Genomic DNA, 9,456 nt, shown 5'->3' with positions numbered 1-9,456 from the left:
GAAAAATGTTGTATCATGTCCTTTTGCCACCCGTGTCATGTCTTAGAGCAATACATAAAGCAGGGGAAAAAAAGTTACTTTTTGAAAAGTTAAGTTTTTTTTATATCACACCGCCGTGGCGTCATTGCAATGACACATCCCTCACATTGTACTTGTACATCACCCCAGCGCAATGGGGAAGATCCGAAGATTCAACTATTTACATCGAATGCTATACCGGGATCTGGCAGTTTTGCCTTGCGGCAATACATCTGCAACAACGCTCCACCTCTCCGTTTGCATCTGTACCATCTGTTGTTCAACCGAAGAAACCTGAACAACATCTCCGAGTTGTATTGTATACACCTCCGAATTCGTATCGCGAACTCGTGCCCCTGTCATGTACACGCGCTGCGGTCATGTGCTGCCCCTCAGCCTCTCCAGTCTCTCCAGGTAAGACCTGAGCCAGGCAAACTCGTGCCTCATCTTCTCCATGTGCGCCTCCACTGCCTGCATCTCCTCGCTTAGTAAGCTGAGGCGCTTCTGCACCCACTCCATGCTTTCTTTGCTGTACCCTAAACTGCCCGTGATCCCATGAGGAGCCATTTGGACCTGGGGGGATCTAGTTAGCAGAACTATGATGGTCACCTGCAACAGAAGTATGTGTCAGAATGGTTGGTAGTCAGAGGATGATTCACTGATCATTTTCATCATTTCATGCCATTGGTTATGTTCAGATATTTTTCAGTTGAGGTTTATTCAGCATAACAAACTGCATAAAATCCAAAAAACTTGCCTGCATTAGGATAATGATAGCCACCAGTGCCACTGCTAGTACTGGACCAAGTTGGCTTGATCTCATGTATGACGTTAGTGAACCCCACAATTCTTGTGAAGTGGACGCGATGGAAGAATCTCTCCCTGTTCTCTGCTGGTGATCTTGAATAGGAGGAATGAGGCTTCTCGCACCAGATTCATCCTGTGAGGAACTCACCACTGGAACTTGTACTTCCACGGTATTTTCCTCGTTTGTTGTAGCCCCTGGTTGAACACCAGAATTAGTTGTGCTCGAGGTGCCTGTAAGAATGGATGGAAAAAATAGCTATTTAATTGCTTCATAACTTAGTGTTTGCAGTGAAAGGGGATGCGGTTCATATAGAGAAAAGTTGGAACTGCAGCAACTCTTTGACTGAACCGTGAAGTACAAATTACCTTTTGATCGATCATATTCCTGCTTCAAAAGATCATGACCCTAAAAACATGAAATGAGAAAAGATTATATACACCTCCAAATGGACAGTAGCACTGAGAAATATTTTCAAGTATGAGAATAGACGTACAAGCTTAATCCAGAGACTGAAAACTTCACGGCATTCATCTTTTGTTGACTGCTCTATTTTTCCTGTGATTTAGAGATTTAAAGAATATAAGCAGTGATGCCATACGTTCTAAATAAATGGTACTATATATGATTTGTGTGTTGGAATAAACTAATTGCACAAACATACAGACACCATGATAATAAATGATGAGAATAGTACTTTCTTTAAGCCTGGCAAGGGGCTCAGACAAGGTGACCCCCTGTCACCCCTTCTATTTAATTTAGTTGCTGATGTGTTTTCTAGAATGCTTATGAAAGCAGCTAGGGCAAATCTTATTTCGGGCCTGTTACCTCAGGTTGAATCTGGGGGTATTATCAGTCTACAGTATGCCGACGATACCTTACTTTTTTTTTAGGATGACCTCACTAAAGCTGCAAATCTGAAATGGATGCTGGTATGCTATGAACAGTTATCTGGTATGAAGATAAATTATGATAAGAGTGATCTTTTAGTAGTTGGGATGGAGGAGTATAGAGCTAATGAATTTGCTAGAATTTTATGTTGTAAGAGAAGTAATTTCCCAATCAAGTATCTAGGGGTTCCCCTGCACTTTGCTAAGTTGAGAAGAGAAGACCTACAGCCCATAACTGATAAGATAGTGAAGAGGATTGCTGGCTGGCGGGGGAGGCTCCTGTCTTATGCAGGGAGACTGACCCTTCTTAAGACCTGTTTGGCCAGCATACCGATTTATCTCCTCTCCATTATTAAGTTTCCTAGATGGGCCATAGACATGATTAATTCCCATATGGGACACTTTCTGTGGAACAATACTGAAGACCACCACAAATACCATCTAGCTAGTTGGCAGTTGGTGTCCCAGAAAAAAGAAATGGGTGGCTTTGGCATCCCTGATTTACGGAGTTTGAATTTAGCTCTTTTAAGTTCCTGGATCTTTAGATACCATTTGAATACCAATTCGATTTGGACTAGGATAGTTGATTATAAGTATAAGACAAAAAAACCCAATATATTTTGCTGTCCTGATGTTGGATCCTCACCTTTTTGGAAAGGTGTGATTTGGGCTATACAGGCTGTCCATATGGGTATCAGGTGGTTAGTCGGAAATGGGGAAAAAATTCGGTTTTGGGAAGACCAATGGTTTGGTAATACCAGTCTGGCGATCATCTATTGGCCATTGTATGTTATAAACGAACAGCAAGGTAAATCCATTCAGGAGGTCTGGGATGGTGAGGAGCTTAAGCTCTCTTTTAGAAGGAATGTGTCTGAAAGTCTTATGTCTCTTTGGGAAGAACTGAGAGCTATTGGAGAAAGTGTTGCCCTCACTAATGAGGAGGACCGGATCATATGGAGTTTTAACTCTAATGTGCGGTATTCTGTCCAGTCCTTGTATGCTGTGATTAACCATAGAGGAGTAGTTCCAGTCTTTGTGCAGGCTGTCTGGAAACTCAGTATACCACCAAGGGTGCAAATCTTCCTGTGGTTACTTTCTAAGAATAGATTGTTAACTAGAGATAACCTTGATAAACGTAGAGAAGTCAATGACCCCTCTTGTTTGTTTTGCTCTGAGAATGAGTCAATTGTGCATCTGTTTTTTGATTGCTGTGTAGCCACAAATGTTTGGCAGTATATATCTGATTTGCTAAATGTGAATATCGGGAAGGATTTTGAATCTGTAGCTGCCTTGTGGTTAGCCAATAAAAAACACTTGATCACTAACATTGTATCTTCTGCGGTTTTATGGGTGCTTTGGAAATTACGGAATCTATTGTGTTTTCAGGGAGTAAGTTGGAGTGGGCTAAAGAAGGTGCTGTCTATGACTGGAAGAATGCTGAGAGGGTGGCTACCCATGTTCAAGCCAGTTGTCTAGGAGAAAGTGGAGTTTATCATTCAACAAGTGGAACACGAAGCAAGCTTGGCGCCGCAGATCAGTTGGAGGCAGGATTCATTAGAGTTGGCACAATCAGATGCTCAGCCTTCGGAGGTCTTAAGCGATGTGATCTGGGATCAATGTAATAGGCCTAGTAGTTTCGGCTGTGGACCTGGTTAAACTCTAGTTTCGGCAGCTTGGCTGCTTTTGTTGGTTTTGGCGGCTTGGCTGCTCTGTGCGCGATGGTGCCTAACTCTGTACTGAATTGTTGTTCGCTTTACAGCTATAAAGCGGGGGAAACCTTTTTATTCAAAAAATACAGACGCCATGATAGCAAAATTCGAGCATGAAATCTGATCCACGATAAACAACATCTGCAAGAGTCTCTACATCAACTCCGTTCTATTCATAGTGATACAATCCCTAGAACTAAGCCCCTCAGTTTCACTGAAAATAGCACAGCAATCCAAAGAACCAACTTGGCCAAATCAAGTATATGACATATTGAACTGCAGGGGGGAGGGGCTCCACTTACTAATAATAACTGCTTGTGTCATTTGTACCCAGGTAACCATTACTTTGTATGTTTTTCCAACTATGCGACTAAAAAACAGTAAATACATAAATAAAAATGTGCACCATTGTTGTGGAAATATATAGAGCTGATATAAGTTGTAACCCTAGGGGTTTCCCTGGCAAATTATGTTTTGGTTTATCAACACATGAGCTGAAACTTAACATAAAAAGCATAGCTTGTAAGATTCAGGCACCAGGTTAAGTTGGACTAACTCAAATTAACAAACTTTCTCGCAGAAACTAGAGTTGGTAGGGGGTTAATTCTGAAGGCATGCAAAAAATGGGCCCTAAGAATATTGAGGACATTTTGAAAGTGCCGGAGGATCCAGAATACAAGGATGCAGGATAATTCCAAATATCGTTCTCGCTAGAGCATTCAGGATACAATGGATGTAAATTACCTCTAAATATCGTTTTCTTTGAGAAGGCTACATTAATATATATCCTGAGGTCACAACAGTTCTCATCTAGGCTATCCTGTTCGACATCCCAGATGCCCTGAAGGTAAAAATAAGATCAAACAAGAGTTAAGGGCTTAAAGCTAAGAGCAAATCAATGTTAATATGGCATATAACAACAGAAGTTGATACTTGACAGAAGCAAAATGAAAAATTATAAATACATTATTTTCCATTGTACACAAAAAGGAAATTCCAAGCTAGATAAAAATCAACATTATAAACAGCATTTGGATTACTCACCTCTACAGTGAAATGGTCCCCATATGGGGCATCACCTATTGACTGAGAGGTTTGAATCATTAGACGCCTACAAAGAAGTGAAAGAAGTTAATTGCAGGGAGCTGTAACATCAATTATTCTTCGGAAGGGAAACATTGATACAAGAAACAAGCATGCGGCAGATTGAACAGAACTAGCAACAGATTACTGCTCGGACTAAAATCCAAACATAAGAAATTAAGGCATGAGTTTTGTTCAGGTACAGAGCTAAGTTTGATAAAACCAAGTAACCAACAAAAAGGGCGTACCCAGTGCAGAGAGCTCCTGCTCTGTACGGGGTCTGGGGAAGGGTGTCAGTGGCAAGCCTTACCCTCGCCTGTGCAATGCGAGGAGACTGCGACTCGAACCCGGGACCTTCCGGTCACAGGCGGTAAGACTCTACCGCTTGCACCAGGTCCCCCCTTCAAGTAACCAACAAAAGAGGACACTAAATAATTGCTAGTTCTACAATCTCAATTTTTTATTCCATAATGACCAAAGGCTCAGTGAAGACACCACTTAACTGGAAGAAAATGGATCTTACACTAACCTGTTTTTGTAAAGACGAAGTTTCTGAACCTCTTGACAAGTCCCAAATTTTGCACCTAAAGACAATTCAGAGTAATCAAAGTGGACCATAAGAAAATATAAAGCAAGTCATAGCCCATGTCATATTCGATGCCAATTAATTTCTTCAGTCAACTGAAAGCTCTTGTCTTACCAAGATAAATTTTTATCGGATGCAAAAATGAGACATCCCTTACAAGTCCCCCTTGCTCATCTGTACGCCATTTCGAGCAACTAAATTCTGCAGGTCATCCACGTCAAAACTCAAAATACTTCTAAAGACCAAAAGATGTTCATGATTAAGGAAAGGATAGATTGGCATCAACCTTTGTCACCACATTTTTTGTGGAAATCATCCACATAGCCAAAAGCACCATCAGACAATAAGAAATTAAAGAGAACCTCCACAGGCACCTGTTTTTAGGATGTTAGTGTTGTAAACGTAATTGTCAATACTACTACAAAGAAATGGAATCATGCAAACCTGAAACTTTGACTCCGTGATCATAGTGTAAGATTCAGGTACTGTGAGAAAAGGCATGATGGACGTTTAGTAAAAACAAAAAATCATGTAACAAGTGGCTAGCAAACAATTAATGATATAAAAATAAATAGGAATAACGAATATGGCAACAAACCACTAGGAGGAGCATCATCAAGTGGTTCCAAATTGAATGGGTTTAGTGCGATGATGTTGTCTTCGAGTCCATTCTCCTCAGCTTTTGAAAACCTTTTGGAAATGTTGATGTTCGAATCACCACCATCAGCACTACTAGAGACAGCTGTACTATCGACAGACCTACAGTCCAATACGTTTGAATCATAAATAATTATAGAGAAAAGAAGTCAATTTCAAGATTTAAGACAAGCGTAAATCATTTTTGTCCATAAGCCAAAACCTGTCCGGTGGTGATGAATCTTCATCTTGTTTAGATTCCTTTGCTCCTTCCAATAAAACATAACCATTTTCTTCAGTGCTACTAGCTGACTTTGTCTCCTATATAGTGCCGTAAAAGATTCCATGTGAACAATAGTTTAGAAACAAACAGTAACTCCAAAGTGGCAGCTCCAGGTCAACAGATTGAAGTTACCAATGTGGTAATGATTCATAAAGAAACAAATCTGCTAACCTGACGTTCAAGGAGCAATCTTGCATCACTAACATGTTGTTCCCAGCCATCTACTATAATTTGATAGGCTTCATCACGTGACAAGAACGATCCAAAAAAGTGCTGAAAGTAACAGGACATTAGTGCAAGTGGTTTAATAATGTATACATACAAGAAACTTAGACAATGATAGCTCCCTCACCCTTCTAGTACCAGCAACAATTTCAATGGCATTAGAAAAAATGGCAGCTGTCTTTGCTTTACGAACATCAGTTACCTCTTGCAAAGGTATTGTTTTCTGGATAACAGGAACAATGTCAGGGAACTTCTCGAAGTCAACTAAACAAGCTACAACAGCTATATGGTGACGCTCTCCTTGGATCATTTATTAGTTATTACCTTTGTCTCATATCCAAATATGTTAGAGTAGAAGCATATATGGTGAAGAAATAAATACATATGCCCCTGCAAGATAACACAATTTAGTAACAAAGTCCATTAAGAATGCTCAGTTTAAATATTACATTTATTTCCTTAAAAGATAAAAAGATAAGTGTGCAACTTAATTCAAAAACAATTTTAAAGTTGTCAGATGACCCGGTAGATTTTTTAGACACAAGGCACTACTGGCTTAGCATTGATGAATACTTAATAATTTTACAAGGCCAAAATCTGTTCATTTATTTCACTAGAGGTTAACAGGAGATATATTTAGGGAGCACCGCAAATTTAATAGGAGCATGTACTCATATTTTCACCAAATATAATGGATGACAGATAAATGTATACTTTATTGTAATGTCATGGAGACGATCATGTAAGAACTACCTGAAGAAGGATATTTTCTTGGAGAGCGCAGTTAAAATCTTGCACGAGAACCTGGATGACACGAAAAGTTAAGTAAAATACAAACAACGAATTGCATTCTCAGTTTCTCACTTGCATAAATGAAGTGTACCAACCAAACAACATTTGTGGAAATCAGTGTTTTCCTTTATTCAAATGGACATGATAGTCCATAAATAAATGTTACCGAATGGCAAGTGCTCTCGAATCAAATGGTAAACTTGACATGTATGGTAACAGGCTATGTTAGATGGACAGTTGGACACTTTGGCTTAAGCGTTATTGCTCAAAATCCACCTATCAGACTACCTTTCAATCAACTATCAGCAAAATAATTAAGTATGATCACTCAAAATCCTCCTTTTTGTACAGTGGTTCAACCAACTGTCAACCAAATCAAAACGCGGAAGGAAACTCATGAAACTATAAACCGCTTAGGAGTGAAGTCAAACCAAGAATTATAACAAGGCTCCTCTGAACTCACTCATGATTCAAACCAAACTCTCAAAGCAAGATGCTGGCGTACTCCAGAGCAAAGGAGCAAGATGCTGGCATACTCCAGAGCAAAGGGTAAAGCAGCTAGTAATTAATTATGATAAGGTTTGTCCTAGAAAACGACTTTGTGATAAAAAAAAAGTCAAAGCCCCCCACGAAATCAAATCCCCTCAGCACCAGTACGAGCACTTGAGCATCCAAATTCCGCCAGAACGCAACGATCACGGCCCAAAGTCAAAAGCTAGATCGCACGGAGGGAGGAAGGAGCTAGGGATCACTCGGCACCAATCGGCCGCTCGTCCAATTACCTCGTCGGGCGGCAGCCGGAACAGAAGCCTGTACTCCTCGCTCCTGCTCGCGAGCAGCGGGCTCTGCACGATCAAACACCGCGCCACATCAGACACGCACCAGGGCAAAGGAGGAAAAAAGGAAACGAGGTGCGATTCCAGCGGTGATCGAATTCGCACGCAAGCGCGCTGCGCGCGGCACCCACCAAGGCGTCGGGGGCGGAGAACTGGTCCCCGGAGTGGGCGGAGGCCGGGGAGGAGGACACGGACGCGTCGACGGCGGGCGGCGCCGACGCGAGCCGCCGCGGCGGGGAGGCGGGCGAGGGCGCGGCGGTGGGGATGTCGGTGGGGCTCGCCCGGCTCGGGGAGGCGACCGTGGGCGAGGCCATGCCGGTGAACGCCGGCGAGACTGGGGTCCGGTGGGGCGCAGTCGCGCGGAGTCGGGGACCGGGAGGAGGGCGGGGTGTGAGGGTGGTGGGAAGATTGAGAGAGAAGGGTAGGTGAGTGAGGGCAAGGAGAGGAGGAGGGTTTACCTTTCCACGTACAGCTATCAGCCTGCTCGGTTGGCTGGTTGACATCGTTGTTTGTTCGTTTATACGAGAGAAAAGTACTGTTGGTCGGTTTATTAAAACAGTGTCTATATGAGGGGGCTGGCCAGCCCAGTCAGCCAGCCAGCCCTAGTCGAACACGCCCTATGTACTTGTACTTCACTTCTCCCTGCTCGGTCCGCTGCCTCCACTCACTCTCTCCCACACTCACTCGGTCCGCTCCTCCACACTCGATCTCTCTTGCGCTGCTCCTCTGCCCGCTTTGCTGCCGGCTCTCTGGTCCATCCCCGGGACGGGGACACCGCGCGTTGTCCGCTCGTGCTCCCTTCCTTCCTCCGTCCCTCGCCCTCCGCGATCTCTATGCACCCCCCCCCCCATCTCCCTACGACCCGGCTCCTGCACCCCAATCGAAGACGAGGACGACAGCGACGGCTCAGGCGAGGTAGCTCGCGGAGGGATATGGATCTGAGACCTGCTCCTCTTCCTCTCGATCTGGATCTGAGCCCTCCTCCTCCTCCTCCTCTGGATCTAAGAGATGCGGCGGTGGCTAGGGTTCCGATGAGCTCTCGGGGTCTGATCTCGTCGTGTTACGCTGGGTTTTTTTATGTTGCAATGTGATTTTTTGGTTGTTGCAACAGATGTTTTTGTGATGTTGCAGTACTACTGCTTGAGATGTTGCAGTACATTTTTTCGAATGTTGCAGCATAATTTTTTGATGTTGCAGTAAACATTTTTTTATGTTGCAGTATATGTTTTTTCGATGTTGCAGTACATGTTTTTCAATGTTGCAGTACACATTTTTTTCGTTGTTGTAGTAGATATTTTTCATTGTTGCAGTGCATGTTTTTTAATGTTGCAGTAGATATTTTTTCGATGTTGCAGTCTATATTTTCTGTTTGTTGCAGTAGATTTTTTTTCGATGTTGCAGGGTATGTTTATCAATGTTGCACTACATCTTTTTTTCGATGTTACAGTTGGGGAAGGGGGTACGTTGGAGAAGGGGGGACAGGAGCGTGTTGGGGAGCGGAGCCGTCGTCGGGGGCCACGACGCGGTGGGGGTGCTCCTACGAGGGCGAGACAAACGGATGAGGATGGGGGATGAGGATGGCGATGGAGATGG

At 43.1% G+C, this 9,456-nt stretch overlaps 1 protein-coding gene across 1 annotated transcript; it reads right to left on the bottom strand.

Annotated features, from left to right (window-relative positions):
- LOC136533754 (protein VASCULAR ASSOCIATED DEATH 1, chloroplastic-like) lies at positions 1-8,299 on the bottom strand. The gene is made up of 18 exons (XM_066526293.1): positions 7,995-8,299; positions 7,810-7,872; positions 6,989-7,039; positions 6,560-6,625; positions 6,363-6,458; positions 6,182-6,283; positions 5,951-6,048; positions 5,690-5,850; positions 5,536-5,576; positions 5,378-5,465; positions 5,206-5,292; positions 5,035-5,089; positions 4,467-4,533; positions 4,167-4,263; positions 1,320-1,381; positions 1,192-1,231; positions 776-1,056; positions 1-627 (listed from the first exon to the last, which is right to left on the bottom strand). Exons 1-18 carry the CDS (start codon positions 8,175-8,177, stop codon positions 397-399), a joined length of 1,869 nt encoding a protein of 622 aa, XP_066382390.1. The 5' UTR covers positions 8,178-8,299; the 3' UTR covers positions 1-396.
- Between the last annotated feature and the right edge of the window lie 1,157 nt (positions 8,300-9,456).

The sequence above is a fragment of the Miscanthus floridulus genome, unplaced genomic scaffold (assembly GCF_019320115.1).
Source record: "Miscanthus floridulus cultivar M001 unplaced genomic scaffold, ASM1932011v1 os_1181_1_2, whole genome shotgun sequence".
Lineage (NCBI taxonomy): Eukaryota > Viridiplantae > Streptophyta > Magnoliopsida > Poales > Poaceae > Miscanthus > Miscanthus floridulus.
This window is presented reverse-complemented; position numbering and strand designations above follow the sequence as displayed.

Bases quoted from the DNA above. Each gene is read 5' to 3' on its own strand.
- LOC136533754 (XM_066526293.1), bottom strand. From the start codon at position 8,177: ATGGCCTCGCCCACGGTCGCCTCCCCGAGCCGGGCGAGCCCCACCGAC. The intron at 6,626-6,988 runs GTAGTTCTTACA...GTTATCTTGCAG, and splicing joins AAGAAAATATCCTTCTTCAG to GGGCATATGTATTTATTTCT. The intron at 6,284-6,362 runs GTGAGGGAGCTA...TGTTACTTTCAG, and splicing joins TTGTTGCTGGTACTAGAAGG to CACTTTTTTGGATCGTTCTT.